Source organism: Diadema antillarum, unplaced genomic scaffold (genome assembly GCF_040938485.1).
Source record: "Diadema antillarum isolate AM-2024a unplaced genomic scaffold, OU_Dant_1.0 seq00001881_RagTag, whole genome shotgun sequence".
Taxonomy (NCBI): domain Eukaryota; kingdom Metazoa; phylum Echinodermata; class Echinoidea; order Diadematoida; family Diadematidae; genus Diadema; species Diadema antillarum.
In genome coordinates this window covers 58,903-83,793 of record NW_027272549.1, presented here as the reverse complement: position 1 = coordinate 83,793, position 24,891 = coordinate 58,903, and the positions used below count along the sequence as shown (strand labels likewise).

At 39.1% G+C, this 24,891-nt stretch overlaps 1 protein-coding gene across 1 annotated transcript; it reads left to right on the top strand.

Moving 5' to 3' along the window:
- Window positions 1-550: 550 nt before the first annotated feature.
- LOC139712962 (pre-mRNA-splicing factor SYF1-like) lies at window positions 551-16,654 on the top strand (the record flags this gene model as incomplete). Its single annotated transcript, XM_071624743.1, has 19 exons — window positions 551-685; window positions 1,543-1,707; window positions 2,485-2,544; window positions 3,797-3,881; window positions 4,752-4,903; window positions 5,853-5,972; window positions 7,033-7,133; window positions 7,798-7,873; window positions 8,739-8,825; window positions 9,388-9,501; window positions 10,109-10,195; window positions 10,931-11,006; window positions 11,402-11,511; window positions 12,674-12,877; window positions 13,535-13,651; window positions 14,457-14,499; window positions 14,945-15,062; window positions 15,545-15,654; window positions 16,437-16,654. Coding segments are annotated over 19 exons (2,031 nt in total), but the record flags the coding sequence as incomplete, so codon positions are not given.
- Between the last annotated feature and the right edge of the window lie 8,237 nt (window positions 16,655-24,891).

Below are 24,891 nucleotides of genomic sequence, written 5' to 3'. Positions count from 1 at the left end.
GAGATTTCCCATTGGGAAGTCGTTTTGAGCCTTTTAAAATTTTGACGCGCGCAAACGCGCGCGTAATGATGACCTGGGTAACTAGCGTTAAAACGTAAGATAGAGCCTGACCTGAACTTTATGTCCACCGAAAATGATACAGAAATGATATCTAGTTATGAAGTTATGATCGATCATGTGACAAGGTCCGAAAATCACAAAATGGCGCCTAGATGACGTCATAGATATGTTACTGTCATGAAAACCTTATTGTGGCTAGATATTGTTATGAGACATGTTGACTGAAAATGTTATGTTATTCCGTAATGTCATTGTTGAGATATTGACGACACAAAATGTGGCAGAAAGAAAGAAGAATAAAAAAAAAGAGAAATTTTGACAATCACAATAGGTGATACGCTGATAGCGTATCACCTAATAATATTTTCTGATGAGTCCCCATGCACAGTGGCTTGTACATGAAATTTCTAATCTTTCCAGCAGTCTTAATTTCTGAAGAAACACCAAACCACCTACCTTCTTTCCCTTTGCCTACCAATCATGATCTCAGCTGTGTCCAGAAAATGCTGAGGAGTACATTGAATACCTGGTTGACATCCTTCGACTGGATGAAGGCGCTGTTCGCTTGGCTTCCATCGTGAATGATGAGGACTTTGTGTCCAAGAAGGGAAAATCCAATCACCAGGTAATGGATGCATTCAAATGTATGTCTTTAATCAACGTTCTGTCACAAGGTAATTCAAAATCAATCTTAAAATATGTCTGTCCTACCGCAAAACAGACATCTTGTGGTAATTGGGCTGGTACAAATTGTAAAACTACCCAGTTATGGAAAGATTATATTGACTAGTTTGTTTGGAACAGATGTTATAATTTTTTGCACTCCAGAGGATTTTCCCTTCCACTTGTGTTTAACAGTATGCCCAAGTGAGAGCAAATGCAAGCAGCCACAATACCAGAAATTTCACGAAGGCTTAATGGAGATTTTCACATGTAGACATAAAGGCCTAAGAGCTGATATTCTCTTAGAAAAGGTACATGTAACCCTTACAATGAAAACATGAAGAATAATGTCAGAACCACTGTTGATGCCATAAACTCATGACATGAATGTAGTGACTTAAGTTTCCAGGGCAGATATTGTGTGAAGAATTAGCCATGTCACAGAGTTTCATGTTCGTCAAAGATGAAAAAAAAAATCTGCAGACATCTGAATCGGTATCTAGTCTATTAACCTCTTTAGCATTTGTTGGCGTAAAGACAGCTACTGAAAGTCTTCAAAATTATGTTGATTTTCTCATCAGAATTATGGTAAATCTCCAGGAAGTTCAATTATGTGATGGATTTATCTTCATGGGCACATACTCCATAAGATGTCTGTCAAGTCATGAACATCAATACCTGTTCATCAGCTGGAGTGACTGGGTTTAAATGGGTGAAGCTGTTTAGCACATTCAAATGAATCAGTTTCATTTCTTTATGACATACTGGTTTGAGATAGTATGATGCTGATAATTGGTTCTGTCTGTTATTGTTTGATAGCTCTGGCACGACCTGTGTGAGCTAATCTGCAAACACCCGACCAAAGTGACCTCGCTCAAAGTGGATCCCATTATCCGGGGAGGCATCAAGCGCTTCTCCGATGAGAGGGGAAAGCTGTGGTGTTCCCTGGCTGATTACTATATCAGGAGCGGCCATTTTGAGAAGGTGAGCATTCTGTTAACCAGTTGAGGATGAGTCCCGAGTATACTCGGGCAAGTATCTGTGGGAAATGTGTGTTGTAGCAAAATCAGTCCGTCCTCAGCTGGTTAAACCTGTATAAATCAATACAGAACTGATCCATCACCTCCCTCCTCTCTTTCTTACTTTCTTTCCCGTTCACTCATAACTTTGGATATTTTGTGTTAAAATCCTGTGTTGTTATCATGATTATAAGTATAAATTTTAATTTGTTTAGTTTTTTATGCCTCCGCCATGAAGTGGTGCTGGGGGCATTATTCTTACTTGTTTTTCGATGTACATGTGATGTAATGATATTTTGTTGTGTGCATGGAGTAATTTCGGCCTTTGAGCTGTCTATTTGGTTGTTGTCTTGAATAAGCCCCTCAATCAATCAATTAGTCAGAATCAGTCTGCTCCATTGCTTTTAAAAAGAATGAGGGGAGGACACAATGAAACAAAACAAATCTTTTGATTTTGATATGAAAGGTATGACTTTACAATTTAATCTTGCTGTCGTGCGTCCAAAAATGCACTTTAACTATGCATTAAGACATATTAATGATGAGAGATGCATAAGTGCCACAGAGCCTGTTTTGGTAAAGCAAAAATATGTGGCAGCTTGTCATGATGCATGCATAACAATCATTTTCCCCCTTCGCTTTCAGAGATGGCGATCTTACTTTTGTTGTTACAAGTCACAGTTGCTCAAAACCAGAATGCTATACTTTACAGAATTTGCTTCCTTTCCCATTGACATGCTAGGCAAGAGACATCTATGAGGAGGCAATCTTCACTGTGACCACTGTCCGCGATTTTACTCAGGTGAGCATTTTTACAATTTTTTTTTTCTATGAGAAGGAATAATGTGTAGTTAAGAAGAAATGAAAACTCACTCCAGATATTGATATGTATCAGATGATATCGAAAGCTGATTCCTGTACGTAATATTGTGAATGAAGTTGAGATATTTCTGAGTTTGGTGTCCTGTGATCCTTGATCCTCTTTACATCAATTTGTGGTGTCTTAACCCTTAGAGGCTTTGTTCACCAATTGGGGCTGACACTGGAGCACTTTTTTTTTTTTTGTGCACTGGCACAGATGTCTGGAAGCTAAGTGTCAGTGAATTTAGATTACCTAATCCCCCTAATCCCCATTGAGCCACCATGGCCTTCCAGTCCAACTGGGGTACATTGCTACACCTGAGTAGGATTGCTTACTTCACAAGTAGGTCAAGTTTGCAGAGAATACTGAATGCTAATGAAAAAGCTTGGCAAGTTAAGCTACATTTATGAGTGCTTGTGTGCCAAGAGAGGCAAAGTACAGTAGCAACACCCTATAGCAAGTCTATCAATGAACTTCACATTTTGCTACTAGGTGGCAGTGTAGTAGTAGTAGTAGAATGTATGTGAAATTGCAGCTCAGACTGCCTAGGGAGTAAAAGCTAGAAATATCCTTGAATTTACCTTTATTCCTTATGTATTGTCCTGTGTTTGAGATGGAAGATACATGTATCTTTTAGGTGCTATATGGCGGAGAGGTTTGACCAATCAAATTAACATCAAACGACTTCATTATAAGTCATTGAGTCACTGTTAGGCTGATTCATGTGTTCCAAAGTTTTCTGTCATTAAAGTGATTTAACACCCAAAGAGTAACATTTGCTGCAGAGTTTAAGCATTGTCAGACAACTCCATTTCTAATTTTACAACCCATGAGAGGATTCAATATTCTGATAACGAGGCACCTCTTTCTTGTGTGCTTGTCCATTCAATACTCAAGGAAGGAACCCGCATGGAACTATATCTGGCCTATTTACTTCCAGAAGGGCTGTTGATTAGTATCTTTTTTTTTTTAAATTACTGAATCCTCTCACAAGTGGTAAAGTTACCTTTTGAATTGCCTGACAGGCCCCAAACGCTCAAGCATATGCTACTTTCTGGGTGTTGGATCCCTTTTAGCATACCATTGCTCCATCAATGTCTGGCACTAATCCTACCCAGCTGCTCCCAGGAGCAAACCAGAAACAGATGATGATGATGATGATGCTTTGTTTCTAATCTTGTCCTCCCACCAGGTGTTTGATGCCTACGCCCAGTTTGAGGAGACCATGCTGAAGGCAAAGATGGAGGCGTCAGCTGAGACGGGGGCGTCGGAGGAAGGTGAGAGATCAGGTCCTCAATATCTGGCCCCTTTCTTTGACCCATTCCTTAAGAAGAATAAAATGATAAGTAAATGTCTTCCCCCTTTTCCTGCAAAATCAAGTCATTTTGTTGTATTCAAACAAGAAATAGAAGATTGCATAAAGTGCAAAGTCTGTATTTTACAGGCACTACCAAATTTCAGTATTGTTCATATACTATAGATTTCATCCTAAATTTGGATTTTTTTTTTTCTCTTTGTTTATAAGGGGTTTGGGACAAGGAAGGATAATCTTGTGCTGGGAAATTTGACTTGAAATAACTATGATTTTTTGCATTTTCCATTCTTTCATAGAAATCGACACATGATGAGGATCTACAGAGGAGCCACTATTCTGTATGTGCTCTGTTGTCAAATATCTAATCAACTTACCCACCCAGTCAGTATAGTGTATGGCAAAACTGCACAAATAAAGATATCTTTTGCAGCGTATCCAGGCAATTATCCCCAGAGGGCAATTACCCCCCCCCCCTCCCCCCCCGGCTAAATACTGGTTAGTGGTATGATTAGGGTAAAGATTAGGGTTAGGGTTAGGTTTAGGGTTCGGAGTTTGGGTTAGGGTTAGGATTAGGTTCAGGATTAGGATTAGGATTAGGATTAGGGCCAGGGGAAGGGTCCTGGGTAATTGCCCTAGACCCCTTGTGCAGGGTGAGATTTTTAACATGGTCATCGCAGATGCTGAATACAGTGTTGCCAATCAAGATGTTGTGGTGTCTTATTTTGTGCTCGTGTTATGCAGTTTGCTAGCAAATCCTCAATGTGAAATAGAGGCCAGGAATATTGATCAATTGCATAATCTGGTTTGTGCACCTCCATTTCAATCTGCGCAGATGACATAGACGTCGAGCTGAGGCTGGAGCGGTTCGAGAACCTGATGGACAGGCGCCCTCTGCTGCTCAACAGCGTCCTGCTGCGGCAGAATCCGCACAATGTCCACGAGTGGCACAAGAGGACCAAGCTGTTTGAAGGGAAACCGAAAGAAGTGAGTGCAGTGATCCTTTTTTTTTAAATCTATCTCTAGAAAAACAGTTACGCACAAGATCTTTATCATGACTTTATCGTGACTGTCTCGTGATCCTGAGGTTCCTGGCTTGAACCCGAGTCTGGACTGAGCAGTGTTGTGTGTAATCATACCGTCCCCTCTCGCAAGAGGCAAAACACTCTGCCCCTCAGATAGGACATAAAATGCAGGTCCCGTGTATGAGAGAGTCACAGCTCATGCACGTAAAAGATCCCGCTTCATTCATTCATCGCAAAGAGCAGGGTGTTTAACCTGGTGAAGTGGTCCCACATCACATCCAACTGGACCCCATGGAAGACCAGCTTAGTGTAGCTGAATATGGGCTATCCAGCTGTCTTCTCAGATGGAAATGAACAAACAAACTTCATGTATATCTGTCTTCTTTTTTTTTTTCCTTGGTGCCCTCTGGAATTGAATTGGAACATCTCCTTTGAACATACAATTGTGCGTTTGTGTGTGTTTGCCTGTTTCTATATGTATTTGCCATGTTTTCACATATTTGTTCAACAAATATATTCAATTTGTCAAATATCCAAGTGATATTTTGTGTGTACACCTAATGATGTGTGTCCTTGTCGATTCTGTCGGTGGTGTTTGTTCAGTTATTCAGATGAATAGAAGATATGAAATGTCATTCAATTATCTCTGTTATTTGCTGAAAACAAATACTGTATATTTTATTTTATGTTTCTGTGTATGTATGCTGCTCATTGCAATTGCTCATGTGTACCTATTTGTGTACTGTTATCGTTTTATTTGACTGCACTTGCTATTCTTTTATCTTTTTGCTTTTGAAATTTGTATTCAATTTGTATTTAATTGAATGTGGAAATAAATCAGATCAAAGTCAAATCAATTCTCCAGCTTCTTCAGAAGATGATTTTATTTTCCTATGTTTGGTACAAACCAGGTGATCAACACGTACACAGAGGCTGTACAGACCGTGTCGCCTCAGCTGGCCACCGGCAAACTACACACTCTCTGGGTGGAGTTTGCCAAGTTTTACGAGAAGCATGGACAGGTCATGGAGGTGAGAGGTCAAATGTCACTCGTCATATCTGATATCAAGAGTCCCTAAAGCTAGAGTGACCCATAAAAGAGCCCCAAGCACAAAACTAGACTCTCTCCCCTTTTTGTAGAACATGTGTATTTGATGCTGCGGATATCAGTGGGTTTAATAACTGTGAATGGTTAAGTAAAATGCCCACATACTGGGTTTCATGTTGGGTAATTTGCACGGGCCAATATAAGCACTTGCTAAAATGGGAGCCCCTCTCAAACAAGAGAAAAACTCCTGACCCCTCCCGATCAAGTGGGGACCACCATATTATGTATGTTCATCCATCATCAGAGATATGTTTACCCTACAACTTTCCTGTAGGAAAGCAACATTGGAAATACGATGCCTTCACTATGAGTGGTTGTGATGTATTGTGTTGCCATGTCCAGTGTTTTGATGAAGATTGCATATTCATTCATTTTATTTCCATTTCAAGGCATTATAATATTTGCGAAATTCAAAATACATTTGTCATATACTATACACCTTAAATGATGTGATTATAAGAAGCACACACAATAGGGTTGTTGGAAATCATCCTTTACAAACAATCATTACATTTCAACAAGGGCAATCAAACAAATTCACATAATAAGTCGTGTTTGACAAGTAGCTCTGGGCCCCATTTCATTAAGGTATTAGGATAAAACTCTTTCTAGAACGGCAACTTCTCGTAGCAACAGCTAATTAAGAAGCTGGATTCTAGTTGTTACCACAACTCTTGTCATTCCACCAAGAATTTCTATCATGGCAACTATTGTATATGCCACATATTTAGCGAGTCCTAATTTTTCGCAAACCAAAACTTCCCAGCAATTTCGTCAGTGATTGAATTCGCAATCATCGAATACAGTAATGAACAGAGAAATGCGGGCATACATGTGGCATTCATTTTAGGATTAGAGTAAATATTTTTGCATGTTGTTAAATGTGCAAATAGCATCTGACTTGTGAAAGTCACGAAAATAAAAGCCTCATGAAATATATGGTATATAAATTATATATTCCTCCCCATATATTGTAAATCCAGGCCAGAGTCATCTTTGAGAAGGGCACCAAAGTGGACTATGTCAAAGTGGATGACCTTGCTGCTGTCTGGTGTGAGTGGGCAGAGATGGAGATTCGACATGAGTGAGTAATCTTGCCATGATGTTTGTAGTGAGGGAACTCTCGAGAGTGGCCTTCTCTTGTATTGTAATGGTCCCTGGAAGCTTCTGAAAATTTGATTTAATTGATTAGCTGGCATCACCTCAGCATATTCAACATTGCAGCTTCTGAATACTGTAAAGCTGGTTGCTGTAAAAAGGGTGTACATTAGCTCAAGATCACCAGGGTAGAGATGTAAATAGATCTAAACTAGTTGTTGAAGCTCTGATGGATTTTAGGACCTACATCCTTTTGAGCTAACATTTGGCATGTTTGTCACTGTTACTGGTGTCCTGTATGTAGCGCTTTGTGAAATGTCTGTTAAGTCTTTCCCAGGCTTACAGATTTTGCAAGCAGCTAGGTGTTGGGGTCTTTCTACTTTAAACTGGGCTACAGATATAAACAAGACCCTGTGGCTTATTACCTAATATCATCAGGATTGGTAGTGAATTGATTAGATAGATTTGTTCAAAAATTCACAGTTAGAAGTATATTTGTCCATGAGGAATTTATGGCCAATGTTTGCAAGCAATCTTCAGGCATAAATTCCTTAAGTGTCTGTCTCCCAGGAATTGGATGAGAGCCACGAAAGACTACGAAATAAGAAAGACCGACATGACTAAGTTGCTTTCATTTTCTCTGGCACCAGGAATTATGATGATGCCCTGAAGCTGATGAGGAGAGCCACAGCCGTGCCCAGTAGAAAGGCTGCCTACCATGACAAGGTTGGTACGACTCTTTCTTATTTTTAGCCTAGCTCTCAGGTTTTGTGCTGTTTCCTCAGCTACGAATGTACATAACTCTATGCCTGTTTAAGTGACATCACCCTGTACGTCAGCCTTCTTAGGAGGCTATCCATCGAAGCTTGTCTTTACTATTCAGAGAATAAATATTGGACTTTTAGGATGGAATCATATATTCCTTGCATATGACCACTGTAGAACTTGAATTGGACAGGGTTAAGAAACAAAGGGAGGGGAGGGGGAGAGGGCAGAAATATATTGCAGCTTTGGAAAACATCCATATCTATATTTTTGTTTTCATGATACATAGCCCTATCAATTTGATAGTGCATTAGTTTGATCACTGAGGTTTTTGTCCATTAGCAACAACGCATCTGACAGATATGACCAAGGCAGTGGCTTTCGGAAACCATTTCCATCCTGCATCTTTGATGTAACTGATGTGCTTAATTATTTGGTAGTGAGTCATGCAAAACGATTTGCCATGCTTTTGTAAGGTTTTAATGGAGCAATTGGCACTCCACATCGTGAGGTTCAAATGTAATCTCAAGAGTTTTCTTTCATAGTGCTCATTGTGAGTCAGAACCAGTGTACTAGAGTTGTAGTTTTCTTTTAATGATATTTCATTGATTCAACAGAGCACTAAAGCCCCAAAACATTCAAATATTGTAATGTTTATATGCCCTGCCATTCATTGTACACACTTCAGCTCACTAGTGTTGCGACATATTCTAACGCAAATAATCTGTTTGCTACATTTTTCTTTTGTTTTGTTTTTTACCTGTTTGCTAAACTTTTCTCTTTTTTTTTGTGTGTGTGTGTGTGTATGTATGTGCGTCCACAACAGAGTGAGCCAGTCCAGAACCGACTGTACAAGAACCTCAAGCTGTGGTCCATGTATGCTGATCTGGAGGAGAGCTTTGGCACTTTCAAGGTAGAGATCAAGCAGCCATTATCCCCCTTATGACATCTTGGTTTGCCTACCTTTCCAACATTCCAAAGAACTATGACAGTTTGTGGCAAGTGACAACAGTGTATAGTGTTTGCCACATTGGTGACAGATACGGTGTACATCGATGGAAAATTAATAGGTTTTTTTTTCTCTGTCAAAACAGATTTGTGAACTTTTAATTTCATTGGTGGATAAATGAGCAAAGAAAATGGGATTCACAAATTTGTGAACTTTTAATTTTATTAGTGCCAAAATGAGCAAAGAAAATGGGATTCCAACTTTTAATTTTGTCTGAACTCGATTTGAAGACATTCTCTTTTTCTTCCTGATCAACTGAAATGTCTGTTTATGATTTATCTGACTTTTTGCTTGAGCTACATATAGTGATGTATTCAAAGCATGGTTAGCTTAGAAAAAGAAGGGTAAATTCTTGTTTTTATGCAATGCCAACATTATTATGTGATTAGCAATTGCACTTTTCAAGACAAGCCTCGAACTTTTGGTGTTTTTGTCACCCCTTGATATTTCCTGAAAACCTTTTTAGAGTACCAAGGCAGTGTACGACCGCATCATCGACCTCCGCATCGCCACGCCCCAGATCATCATCAACTTTGGAATGTTCCTGGAGGAGAACCAGTACTTTGAGGAGGCCTTCAAGGTATGGAAGCACCCTCTATCACTTCTCCTGTTTCATACTGAGAGTTGAAACAATATGTAGATTATCATGTGTACATTGTAGCTTTCTCACAAATGAAAGGGTGCTTACTTTTACCATGAAGGAAAGAATGCAGAACATCTGAAATGTATTTTGATAATGCTTGGAGAAAACTTGAATAAAAAAAAACTAAGAAATTATCAATCTTGATGCAAGGTATCTTTAATGTGTTGTGTGTGCAAATTTAGGGTACCCATGATCATTCATATAAAGAGAAATTTAATTTGTGCAGATACCTAGTGAATTTCCATGAAGATTGTTCTTCAGTGGGATTCAAACTGCTGTTATGGAACAGAATGATAATAATGACTTTGTTAAGCTTTGTAGCTGATATAGAAAGGGAGGGACAAAGGGAAAGATATCACTGGAAAACAAAGTTGGGGAGATGTGTGTCCAATTTACTGACTCAAGAGGATGCTCAGGAATGCAAAAATACTTTGTGCAAAGTGTATTTTCAGCCTTGAATGAAATATGATAGAATATCAATTGAATATCTTTAGTAGATATCTTATTACTAGTACTCTGATTCTATACCTGTCTTTTCGTCCAGGCCTATGAGAAGGGCATTGGACTGTTCAAGTGGCCCAACGTCTATGACATCTGGAACACGTACCTCACGAAATTCATGGAGCGTTATGTGAGTGTCATTTTATTTGAATTATCTCCTTGATTTTATTCAAAGCTGCACTCGCTTCATATATACAATTGTATACCGGTATATTTTTGTGATGTATTTTATTTGATGTGCTCTATCTCCACTTGCTGTGTATTAATTCCAGCTTGCCCTCGATGATGTCAGTATCAATCTATACATTTCATACATTTTATATTTCAGTATATTGTTATGTTATTGTAGATACAGTTATGTTTGTTATTGTAGAACCATGCAGAAAACAAATTTCCAAATGAACATGCTTTGTTCAATTAAATTCAAGGTAAATTGATTAATGTAAATATGATATGACTCAATTTCATGTAATTCGAGTCTGTTGTCTTTCATCTTCAGCACCAGTGTCCACTTTCTGTTTTATTTTTAGGTACTTATGATAGCGGAATGGAATTGAATTGATAAAATGTAAAAAGTAATAAGTTTCCTGTCTGTTTTTCATACATATGTCATACTTATTGCAACAACTAAACAATTAAAGACCTGATAGGCATATTCAATGTTGTTGTGATAGTAAGCTCTTTTAATCTTTTTTTTTTTTTTTTTTAAATCTCTCTGAAGTAGCGTCATATGCATAAATCAGGTTTCAGCTTCTGTGAAGTGATTATTACCTTGTTTGATCTTACAGTATCAGCATTGTGCATCTGTCATTAAGACTGTCTTCTGTTCATTTGCTTGTCTTTAATTTGCTTCTTATTCTGTTAGGGTGGCAAGAAACTGGAGCGGACCCGAGATTTGTTTGAGCAGTGCCTCGAAGACTGCCCTGCCAAATTTGCAAAAAGTAAGATATGAAATACGTTTTTTTTTTGTCTTACTGTAGCTGTCAATTAACAAAAATATTTGCTTGAAGTGTCTGTAGGTATTTTGATGAGTATCCTGATGCCTTTTTCTTTGCATGAATTAATTGAATTTGAGAATACCGTTTGTCATGGCATGGTTGTAATTCACTGTGTCCAAGTTTGTAACCTATTCAGTCAGTTAAGATGATATTTTCCCCATATTGAAGTGACAGATCTTAATGGAGAAGATGTGCTCTTCCAGAACAATATTTTGCAAGCTTTATTTACTTATTTTGAGAATATAATCTGAGAGATCGTTTCATGTTCATCCCGGTCTTGATATTTTGTTTCAGTCTGCCAATCATATGCCAGTGTCTGTACCATTGCTTGCCCACAGCTCTCTATCTTCTGTACGCCAAACTGGAAGAAGATTTTGGACTCTCGCGCCATGCTGTCGCTGTGTATGACAGGGCCACGAAGGCCGTGCTGCCTAACGAACAACACGAGGTATGAATATGAAGACTAGTACAGTATGGGGAAAAAGCATCAGAGACATCTTGTTATGCATAGCTAGTCTCTTCTAAGCTTTTTTTTTCCACTCACAATTCTTTCTTTGAGGGAGACTTACAAATGAGGTCAAATACAACAATATTAGTATACTAATGAGTACAAGGAGATTACTATGTACAATAATGCAGGATTACTCCATGAGTAAGTTAAGTGCTGCAGGGCTAACATATTAATAAACCAAACATGAAATTGTTGTAGGAGTACTTTGAATGTAAGATAGTGTTTCCCCAGTTTTCTGCAGGTTGATATCTTGTACCAAATAAATTCTGATTCGACAGTTCTGTAACTTCAATAAGTCACTGAATAAAGGCTACTGTGGAAACCGTTTATGTGTTATATTTCCCAAGCTGTTTTGTTGGCATGTGTTTAATTTCCTCTCGGCCCTGGACTTGGTCATAATATAAATTACACAAACCAATCTTAGTATTAAAAAACAATGTGAAAGCCCACCAACATGTAGGCCATTGTGATACAGTTGGGATTGAAAGTACATGTGACTGACAATTTCAAAACATATACATACATGTAGATACTCTTAATCTCCGTGTGTGACACCATGTGTCTGGTTGATATCGTTCACCAATTATCGCTAATCTTCTTGGGCAAACCACAAGGAGTTGGCACCTCCAGCATGTTTTCATGTATGTATGGGTGCAGACCATTTCACCAGGGTTGCACCCTGCTCTTTGCAAGGAGTGAAGTGGAGTCTATGGTATTGGTTTTAACTCTCTCACACTTGGGGACCTCATTTTGATTCTCTATCTGAGGGACAGAGTGTTTTTGCCTCTTAACCTATTGAGGACTGACTGACTGACAACACCCATTTTCCATAGATACTTGCCCGAGGATGCTCGGGACTCGTCCTTAACGGGTTAATAGAGGGGACAGTATGATTGATAACACACAACATTGCTCAGCTAGACTCACTGGGACTCGCACCCAAGCTATTTGATGACTAGACAGACACGCTACTGACTTAAGACCCCTTACTGCCCCTATGTAGATGCTGATTGTCAAGGCAAGCATGCTGGCCCAATTGCCAATCAGAGCTAATGGATTACAATAAAAGGTTACACCTCTCATCTTTACCTCCTGCTAGATGTTCAACATCTACATCAAGCGAGTGGCTGAGGTCTACGGCATCACCCACACCCGACCCATCTACGAGAAGGCCGTGGAGGTCCTACCGGACAGCGAGGCCCGGGAGATGTGCGTCCGGTTCGCTGACCTGGAGAGGAAGCTGGGCGAGATTGATCGGGCGAGGGCAATCTACAGCCACTGCTCCCAGATGTGCGACCCAAGGGTATTAAACCAGCTCTCTTCTCTCACGGCTTACCTGCAAATTAACCCTTCTCGTGTGCTTTTAGTGCTGATTGTTACAGAAAACTCTATAGCATTGCACACACTGTCCAAAGTCCCTGGCACAGAAAGGGTTAAAGGGCAATTCTGCAAGTTCAAGATGACTTTGTTTAATGGAATTAAATCTGACAAACTGAATGATAGAAGTTTCACCAAAATTTTCAGGTCTCGTTAGGGTTGACCTTCGAGATGACCCTTGCAATCGTTTTCTCACTGCATTGTTACTGGTCAAATATTTATTCATCATCTCACTGCTGGTATTCAAATTATGCATTTCACAAACACATGTGTAAGAACAAGTGCATTGGTAGGTGGATTGCGTTAAATGTTTTGTGTGAGCTAATGTTTTGTGCATCAGAGATGACAGAAAATGGTGACAGCACCAAATTGATGTGGGGTCTTAACTCTTGGATGATTGTAACTAATTCTTGCATATTTTATATTGCGTATGCTTCTCCTGCCATCCAGAATGCCATCCTATCTACCAGAATTTGCAACCATTCTGAATTCTCCTGGTTCCACATTGCTGAACAAAAACAGACTGCACAGTCTCATGATCTCAACTTATAACCTGTTTGTTTGTTTGTTTATTTGTGTCCAGGTCACGGCCACTTTCTGGCAGACCTGGAAGGAGTTTGAGGTCAAGCACGGCAACGAGGACACTGTGAGGGAGATGCTGAGGATCAAGAGGAGTATCCAGGCCAAGTTTAACACCCAGGTCAGCTTGACCCTTCTCAAACACCAATCTAATGCAATACGGCTTTGTTCTGTTCAGTTCAATCCAGTAAAGACCAGTTCAGCCTGGTTCAGTCCGGTTCATTCCAGTGTGGCTCAGTTCATCTTGCTTCAGTCCAGTTCATTCCATGAAAGCCTGCAGTTGTAGTTCCGCCTAAATGTAGTGAAGCCCTGTTCAGTCTAGTCCAATACAGCCCAGTCCAATTACCGGGATATGAATTGAGTTCAATTCAGATCAGATCAAATAAATCAGTTTAGTTGAGTTTACTTCAGGTCAGCCCAGACTACACTTACTATGAAAAAAGACAACATAGGAAGAGAAAGGTATGATGAGCAGAAGCTGATAAAAATAAAATCCACATTTCAAGTAGAGCTCCTGAAAAAAAAGAGAGAGTTTTTTTTTTTTTTTGCAACTGATTGACAAATTGCCCTACATCGACGTAAATAATAGAGTTTTTTTTTGTTTTTTTTCCCTAGAGGCTTGTATTAATGCTGTACATGCTGTATCCTTTGTGAATGGGGAGAATACTTTCTGATGATATGTGGCATTAGAAGATTCAAGCAAAGCCTGCAACAATAAGCTGTAAGCAAAAACAAAACAAAACAAAACAAAAACAAAAACACTTTGATAGTCTTTGCACCAGAATAATTTAAGAAGGTATGTCTCTGGGTAATGTTTTGATTCCAATTTTCACAGAATGTTGCTGTTTGAATGTATGTCCGACTGAGAAAAATGAAAATCCACATTTTGACTGTCCTTGTAATGTTTCCTTTTGTTTGCTGTTTAGGTCAATTTTATGTCAGCACAGATGTTGGCTGCAGAAGGAGGAGGTAAAAACATACAATTTCATTTTTCTTGTCATTAATTATCTGTCACCCAAAGTGTATAACTTGTTATTTTATTAGACACTTTGTATTTGTGGGTCTTTGCATTGAAAAAAAAAAAAAAATGGTATCACAAGTTCATTGATTACAGGTACTCCTGTGACCTGTCATATCGAGCATCTTCACTGAGAGACAGCAACATCTTTTCCCGAGACACTTCCAGTTTGTGTGATCTTTCTTATAGATATCCCCTCGTGTTGTGAGGTAGATTATGATACCATTGTTATTGTCCTTACATTCTCTATGTGAAATAACTATTCACTCACAATTGAACCCGTTGAAGACTAGTCCCGGGAACACGCGGGTAGGCGTCTATGGAAAATTTGTGTTGTAACCAAGTGAGCTCATCGACAATGGGCTATTAAAAAAAACTCTCTTGTTCATGTGGCAGGCAAGACAAACCAGCCTCCCAGTGATAACATGCAGCTACTGGAGCAGAGAGCCCAGGCCTTGGCGGCTGAGGCAGAGGCTGATAAACCCAAGCTGAAGAAAGACATCCTCTTTGTCAGGTAGGTTCAAAACCTGGTCTTTGTTCTTGTACAGAAATTCCGGTAGAAAGACATCCTATTTGACAGTTTGATTTGAAACCTAGTCCTTGTTCCGGGTACAAGAAATTGGTTTTGAGAAAAGTACAGCTTTATTGTGACTGTGTTCTGCATGTTGGATCGTGTAACCTTGAATGAGTTTCATAATCTTGTGTACTAGCGACACAAATGTGAGTATATTGGACTAGAATGATTTTTTGGTTTGTTTTTTTATAGTACCAAGATATTTGGCAATGTCTTAATTTGGAGTAATATATGTAATTTTACATTCATGTCGGGTCTTGATGGCTTGATATAATGTGTGAAGATCTAAGAACTTGTTGTCTGAAGTGGATATTCAAGACATTATTTACCTGTGTTATTACTCAGACCATTGCCTAGTTTGCCTGTGCATCATACAGTTATGGCCATCATCACTATTATTTTTATGTGACATCTTCATACAGGAGTGATACCGAGGCCAAGAAAGAGGCAGTTGCCGAGGCGACGAGAGCTGCCAACCCAGCAGAAATCAACATCGACGATGATGATGACGACAGTGGTGAAGAGGTTGATGGTGAGAAGGAAGATTGTATATTTACCTAAAAATAATTTACCAATCCCTTTAAAAGAGAGAGAGAGGAATAAAAGATGAGAGAAGGAATATATCTAAGTAACTCACCATTTTCTATTACGTACTCTATGAAAGTCTTTTCCGTGTAAATGTTACTGTGTAGCATGCTATATAATGGCTTCTTGTGCGAGGGTGGAGAAATGTAGTATGATTTGAAAAACACACATACCAAGTATTATTGTTATTGTTCAATTCCTTCATCTCTCTGCTTCATTCAAAAGAAAGAGAGAGAGATATAAACAACTTTTCTTTACACAATTTTGTAGAGAATTTGATAGTTCTAAACACTCGCACAAATTGACAGTCACGTTTATCAACTGACCAATTTCTGTGCAAGAATCCCATGATGCTTTGTGCACAGAGGATTGTTACAACCTTTGACCTGACAGGAAGTACAAATAGTCTGTAGTATGTCAGTGTGATGATGTACTACTACCCAGTCTTTTTTTACCATGTATCCATGAAATCTGAGAATTTTGCATCCAATTAACCACAGCAAAGACCCACAATTTTGTTACACCGGTCCATACATAACTGGACATCTGAAATTTTCCAAAACAGAAGAATTGATCAATTTTAACAGAAAGATTTGCTATATCTCTTTGTGGAGCTGATGAAACATTGGGTCTGTGGAATTGCATAAAATGATGATCAATTTTCCTGTTCATTCTCAACATTCATGAGATCTTATTTCGTGTATTTCTTTTCATGCTTTGTCTTTCCAGAGGTGAATGTCGAACAGAAGAGCATTCCATCAGAAGTCTTTGGTGGCATCAAAGCGGATGAGGAGACTTAGACCCCAAAACAAATAAACAAACAACAACAACACATAATGTCCTTCATAGTTGCCACCTATTACATCTCCTGCCCTCGCTACGTGCCCTGGCATAATGGGGTGTAGTGTCCAGGTTCAGTCCTGTCTGATGGTACACTAAGTTATTTTCTTCTGCCAGACTTTGAAAATCTCCTGAGGACAACAACCTTTTCCTCTGCCTTGTTTCCTTTTTTTTTTTTTGGGGGGGGGGGGGGGATGGGGCAACAAATTGTTTCCACCGAGACTAGAAGTCTGTTAGGAACATGTGAAGTTCATTCATTTGGTACAGGAGATGTACATGATACTTATAATGGATATATCGTATATCAAGTACACATAATCTTCCCACCCGTCTATAGTGACCGCCTGTCTGCAACATGGCAAGTTATTTTGATTACCACTTGATTGGTTACCAGACGCAGGATTTGACCACAATTCAATTCATGTAAGAAATTGTCTCCAACACAGCTGACTGTGTCTTGATGTTGTGTCTGCATTGCTAGTTCTGCAAAATTATTGATGAGAGTTTGATGCTTAGAAAAGTTATCAAATTTCTTGGATGTACTAATGACCACATGTACTCAATTGTATACAAGTTTTTGGTTTGATGCATGACAAATTTTGACTTTTCATGATAAAAATTGATTAATACTCCCTTCAAGGATCAATAAATGGCAGGCCATGAGAATGTTTAAACCAGAGAGACAACTACCTTTTATTTTTCCCCAAGTAGAAATGATTCAGTCAAAATAATCATGGAATTGTGGAGGACCGTTTCTATGACAAACTTTGGAGGTAAGGTGAAGAAGCCACAAATTTTCGGTTTCATCACTTAGACATAGTGGCAAATTAAAAATAAACAAAACAACATAAAGGCCTGAATTTACGAAGGTGGTTTAAACTTAGACGATGGTACAAATTTAGACCATGGTCTAAAATAAGCGTTAAATAGGCGTACAAATACATGCGCGCATCAATGCACGTTTTTTTACTGGATGCCTGTTAGCGTACGCAATCTGTCAATCATATCTACGCAGAAGAAATATACATAAACCATGGTTTAAATTTAGACCACCTTCGTGAATTCGGGCCAAAATGTCTGGAAGTGTGTTTCCTGTAAGCATGACCTGATGTGAAATGAGCACAGCAGCAGTCCCATGAACAATGTCCATGGATGTGGTCACAAGGACATTTATAATGTTCCTTAACTTTCAATATGCAGAGTTGGAAACCACCTTGATGTAGCGTCGTTCACAGACTAGGAAGTGGTCCCACTTGTGTCTTGCCTCTTGTGATTCTTACAAAGGATAACCTTGTACAAACTGGTGGTACAAGCAAACTTGCATGAGCATCGCGACTCTTGTGCTTACAAAATGCCCATATTTGCAGAGAGGTACCGATCGTTTGGAGATACTTGTGTCAGATTATAATGTTCAAAAGTTGAGCTGCATTATGATGGGGATGAGCTTCAATTAACAGCAATAATAGTCAGAATCATCCTTGCATCAATGAAGCTACTACCTGTTGGTAGCTGTGAAGTTTAAGGGCTTAATTTACCATGTATGACAGAGCTCTCAGGTCTCCCGGATATTGCTGGAGGCTCCTTGAATAAACAAAAGTCTCTTCATGTCCTAATGAGAGAAATTCAGAGACTCCAACTCTCCCGCTTTCGACAGGAGATCTCCCTCTGAAAGCCCATTTTTGCAGAATTTCCCATTCTCCCGCTTGAAATGATTTCTTACTTAATTTCATTGTATGTTGAAAAATAAGCCTTAGATAGCACGATAGAGCATCTAGAACCTTAGGCCGCAAGGAACTTCATGCTCGTGATGTGCGTTTCGCGCACATCAAGTTGGAGTCTCCTGTTTGCTAGGGGTTTCAGGCGGGAGAATCTCCAGATCAGAAGGTGCTTAGGGTTGGAGTCTCTGGAATTTGAAAAGCAGCCCTGATATCAGAATACTGTCAAACTTCTCTATAGCAGCCACCCAAGGGAAACAAAAAAAGTGGCCATTATAGACAGGTGGCTGCAAATATTAACATGCATTTTCTCTTGGAGGGCATGTTTTTCAGTGGGCGCACACAGCAGGTGGCACTATTGACAGGTGGCCACTAAGACAGGTTTGACTGTATACATATCCCCGCATTCACATTAGACCCAGCACCATATGGACAGTCACGAGCGGTCTTGTCTTTTTTACGACTGACTCTCCACACTGTTACCTCGACTGTCCCCGAGCTTCGGGGGCAGTCGGGTCTTGGGTTGAGCCCTTCCACTTGAAACCAGACTTCACGCATGCGCACATTTGACGAATACAGCTAGGTGCTACATGGCCCAAGGTCACTCTCCCCTCCAAATTTTGTCCCCAGACCCGACTTGCCTTGCGGGGACGGAGGAACAAGTCCCAGTGAGCGTCCACTCTATGGTTTTGGAGAGGAAAGTCCTGCAGTGTGGGACTTTACCCACGACGCGGGGACTAATGTGAACATTGGGTTTATCTCTCCCTGATTGCTCTCCGGAACCTCTCTGATGAAGATGTGGGAAATGTTGGTAACCCAGCTATAAAGTTACCTTGCAAGCATGGATGTAACTGTGAGTCATTAACCTGAAATCTTCCATGCTTTAGTAGTTAAAGGGCTCGTATAGTTTTGGTTGAGACCTAACATTTTGGGGGGAGATAATGAGAAACCTCTTATGAAATATGAAAGAGCATGTAATTCCAAGAGGAATTCAACATTTATTTGATAAAAATTGGTTATGAAATGGCTGAGATACCTAAAACAGAGCAATACTAATAAAGTGTGGGACCCATGTTTTATTACAATTGCTTTGTTTTACTTTGACTTTGGATGTGTCAGCCATTCCAAAACCGATTTTCATCAAAAAAGCTTTGAATTCCTCTTTAGAATGGCATGCTCTGTACCATTTCATAAGCAGTTTCTTGGTATCGTGCAAAAAGTTCAAAGCCAAATCCTAAGCTCCACCAATACTGTACCATCCCTTTAAATTCTGAGGCAGACGTCACCCACACCACACAGGATGTGGGAAGAAAATGTAACATAATGTATGCACAAAGTGTTGTGCGTATACTGGCTCCTGATGTGTATTTGTGTTGTCAAATTTCAAGCATAATGCATAGTCAATTGTGAGAAGTCAATAAATTCTCTCCATCATGGTAGAAAATGTTTCCTTGAGATTTGCTCTGTAATGTGTGACAATTTTGCCCTTATTGATGCGTATGCTATTATGTGAGCGTGGCCTTCCTTATGGGCACAATTTGAATTTGAAAAAGGAAATATACCTTGCAGGAGAATTTATTTCAGAGAGTCGTTTCATGTCAAGAATGTTTGAACACTTATAATATTTTGTAGTTTGGCAGAATTTGAGTGAAACATGAAATTCATGACAGCACTTTTGATAATCATCACTGTATCAATCAGATTTAGTATGTCCAACAGGCATTGTAAGAATGGCCTCTGGGGTTAAAGGTGACATATCACTTCTGATTGTTAAAACACAAAATGTATTGGATATTAAAATTTGCTTCAAGGAAACATATTGTATCCCCCTCAATTTCATCCAATGATGTATGCAATGCATTTTGCTCTCAACAATTTCTTCCGAGATAGAGTAAGACTATCCCAGTGATTGATGGTAAATTCAGGTTTTGTTGATGCTTTTTGCGACACGCAAGGAACACTTTTTTTTTTTTTTTTTTTTTTGCAAGTGATGTTAAAGTGATCCATGGGAGCATAACATGGGTGTAGACTGCCAAATTCAGAATGTCATTTGCTTTCTAGATTCTGTAATGATTCTTCTAAAATTTGCTCTGATCAATTGCTGTACCTTCTTATCACAGATAGCTAGTAATGTAATTCTAGTCTGGGTGCCAAAGCCACTTTTTGGGCATAACCTTGTTTTACCGTCTACCCAACGTTTTTTGATGGTTTTACCCTATTTCGAGGGTGCTGAATCCGAATCTGGATGATGCAACTCTTGCATCCTTGAGGGTTTTGAGATATTCAAGATGGCTGCCAAAATGGCCGCCAAAACCGGAAATTCCCATGTATTTCCTTCTAAGTAGTGAGAAATTGAAAAAATTGATGGTTTTACCCTATTTCCATGGTGTTGAATCCGAATCTGGATGATGCAACTCTTGCATCCATGAGGGTTTTGAGATATTCGAGATGGCCGCCAAAGTGGCCGCCGAAATAACCGCCAATTAAAACCAGAAATTCCGATGTATTTCCTTCCAAAAGGTAAGAAATTGAAAACAATTGATGGCTTTACCCTGTTTGGAGGGTCCTGAGTCCGAATCTGGATGATGCAACTTCTGCATCCTTGAGGATTTTGAGATATTCAAGATGGCCGCCAAAATGGCGGCCAAAACCGGAAATTCTCACGTATTTCATTCTCAATGGTTCAAAATTGAGAACAATTGATGGTTCTGTCCTATTCCGATTTCAAAATGGCCGCCAAAACCGGAAATTTCCACGTATTTCAATTTTAATGTTTTGCAATGGAGAACAATTTGCTCGCCAGGATGGTGAGAAATTGATAACAGTAAATGGTTTTACCCTATTTTATGTTTTCGTCAATGGCAAAATCTAAACCCACCCATACTTTGCTGATAAACGAACGCATATTGTCCATCCCAGTCTGAGCTTGCTGTACAGGGAAACCAGCTTTACCGGATATCTTGGAGTTTGTAAGATACAGCTGTGCCAGGAATGAATCCTGCAAGACTACAGATGCGGTTGAATATTTGAAAGATTACACTGTTTCATCTACATATCATTGATATGTTTTGAACACTAACAATCAGTGGACAAGACATACCCATCTCGATCATATTGTGATAGTGATGTAGAGAAGTTTACTGAGATTCCCAATATTACCAGTTTTAATCCATGAATAGTTTTAATCGTTTCATCCATGAACACTCACATTGGTTAATTGGTTTATATTGGTGGTCTTGATGACATTGTTGAAGACAAGAGTTGGACATTTTTATAGTTCTGCTTCAAATTTTTCTTCAATATGATGTAATATTATATAAATATATATATATATATATATATATATATATATATATATATATATATATATATACATATGGGGCGACAAACCTCGTATCTACAAAATGTCACATGTTCAGGAGAGAAAAACAAAAACAAAAACAGAAAGCAAACAAACATGGCAGCCAAAGCACTATAACAAATGAGAGAACCTTTCCTTTGACATGCCATGGTAGCTTCATTTTTGGGGTAAGACAGCTAAGGTTTGGACAGGACATCATTAACTGATTATCTGTTTATTCAAAAAATGTCATTTTCACTAAAATTTCAGATACAGGGTCTTGTCGCCCAAGCGACGATATCATATATACACACGACGGGGTGGAAAAATCACAGGTAACGCGCAGTAAAAAAACAAAAAAACAACAACATCTAAGGTAATAGTTGATAATCCAGTACTTACGAATATCATAAGCACGCAGAGTGCTTTTGAAATTACCCTTATATTGATAATTATCTACTATAGTGGTCATGGATGCAACCATTTCTAGTGACGTAATTAGAATATGCCACAAGTTTCATAAGAGCACGCGGCGAGACTCATAAGAATACAATACAAATTTCAACACCGAATACCAGCAGGCCATAATTTAATATTACTCTTATAGCCCAAGAGGATTAACTTCACATCAGTCTGCGGAGCCCTTATTGGCTACCACAGGCATTACTTTATAACAATTGTGCATAAAGAAATTTTCAGTCTTATCCTTGTGTTTGTACGTTTCAGTATGATGTCAATATCATTTTTCTTTTCATTACGTGTTAAAGTTCCGTTTGAGACATATCGGAATATCTCAGTATATTACAATACCATTGCCCGGTGACAGTCATTTTGGATGCCATAATTGTTGGCTGATTTGACAAATTTGCTCAACCAAGTTGAATTCAAGAATACGGATTATTGCATTTAATCACTCGCTTCACGTTATAGCACAATATTTCACAATCTATAAGATAATATCAAGGAATTTCCGTTTATACAGGACATTTGTAAATATCTCAAAACCTTCAGCACCCTCGAAATGGGGTGAGACCAATTTATTTTCAAATTTTCACCATTTAGAAAAAATATTAACATTGGAATTTCAATTTCTGCTAATTATTTTGGCGGTCAGCTTGGAATTCTCAACCCCCCCCCCCCACCAAAAAAAACCAAAAACACACAAAAGTTGTATCAACCAGGTTCAGACTCAGCACCCTCAAAATAGGGTAAAACTACCAATTGTTTTCAATTTTACACCATTTAGAACGAATTAGGGGGCCTACATGGGAATTTCCGTTTTTGACGGCCATTTGGGGGCCATTTTGGCGGCCATCTTTATCATCTCAAAACCATTAAGGATGCCAAAGCTGTATCCTGCAGCTTCAAATTCAGCAAACTCAAAATAGGGTAAAACCATCAATTTGTTTTCAATTTTACACCATTTAGAAGGAAAAAGGGGGTCTACATGTGAGTTTCCATTTTTGGCGGTCATTTTGGTCGCCATCTTTATCATCTCAAATCCCTTAAGGATACAAGAGTTTTATCAAGATTCTGACTCAAGCACCCTCGAACTAGGGTAAAACCATCAATAGTTTTTCAATTTCCCACCATTTAGAAGGAAATACAGGGGAATTTCCGGTTTTGGCGGCCATTTTGGCGGCCATCTTGAATATCTCAGAATCCTTAACGATGCAAGAGTTGCATCATCCTGATTCGGATTCAGCACCGTAGAAATAGCTTCAAACTATCAATTGTTTTCAATTACTCAGCACTAAGAAGGAAATACATAGGCATTTCCGGTTTGGGCGGCCATTTTGGCGGCCAATTTGGTGGCCATCTTGAATTTTCAAAATCCTCAATGATGCAAGAGTCGCATCAGCCAGATTCGGATTCTACATCCTCGAAATAGCTTAGAACCATAAATTGTTTTGAATTTCTCACCATTTAGAAGGAAATACATAGGAATTTCCGGGTAATTTGGCTGCCATTTTGGCGGCCATCTTGAACATCTCAATATCATCAAGGATGCAAGAGTCGCATCAGCCAGATTCGGATTCAGCACCCTCGAAACAGCTTAGAACCATCAATTGTTTTCAATTTCTCACCATTTAGAAGGAAATACATAGGAATTTCCAGTTTGGGCGGCCATTTTGGCGGCCATCTTGAATATCTCAAAATTCTCAAGGATGCAAGAGTTGCATCATCCAGATTTGGATTCAGCACCCTCGAAATAGGGTAACACCATCAAAAAACATTGGGTGGACGGTAAAACAAGGTTCAGCCTTTGGCACCCAGACTATTCCCTGTGGTGACAGACATGCCACCCATTACTATTTTGCAGTACATGTATTTTGTACTTTTTTTGGTCAAAACTACTATAGGTTGCATGGAAAATACTGTGGTTTTTTTTTTTTTCAAATTGTGTCACAATACATGTCTATTGCAGGAAAGGTAAAAACATTGTTTTTCCCACTAAAAAAAAAACCAACAACAACACACACACACACACACACACACATACACACACACACACACACACACACACACACACACACACACCCTTTCTGTCCTCGGAATACTGCAGTGCTGTCTACAAGGTTGGCATCCCTGATCTGAGCATCATATGAAATCAAGACTGACTTCCATAGAATAATACAAATTGCAAAGTCAGCAGCACAGTTCATCAAATTCCTTCTGTTTTATCTCCTTCTTGCTGTGAACTTCCACACTCTGCTGAATACATTAACGCCTCATTTAGGCAACAGGGGTTGCATGTCTGGTGCTTGCATAAAATATTCCCAAGTCTGCAACCACTTTTAAATGACACAAGCATCACACATTCAGTGATATCAAAATACACATTGAATGAGGGGGAAAACAAAATTATTTCCAAGGTATCTGCATAAAATTCAGTTAAAGACACAACAAACCCAAATGGAAAAAAATAAACATATATTTATGAATTAGGAAATACAATGTACACTGTACTTTACCAAGGATGTGTTCAATAGTTTGGAGAACACAAAATATGAATGTATGAGCAAAACTGCCATTACAACTGTTTGGCAAGAATGATTAGAACACAGCGACCTCACCCTCCTTGCTACCCCTATGTGTTGCTGACTGCCAACGACCCCCAGATGATGCTGGATGAGGGACACACAGCACCTCTTATGACCAATTCCCCCCCCCCCCCTCCCCCCCCCCCCCCCCCCCCCCCAAAAAAAAAAAAAAAAATTAACATTGCATGATCTCAATAAATCGTTTTCAATTAAATTGCTCAAGCAAATCTTCTTCCATTATCAAT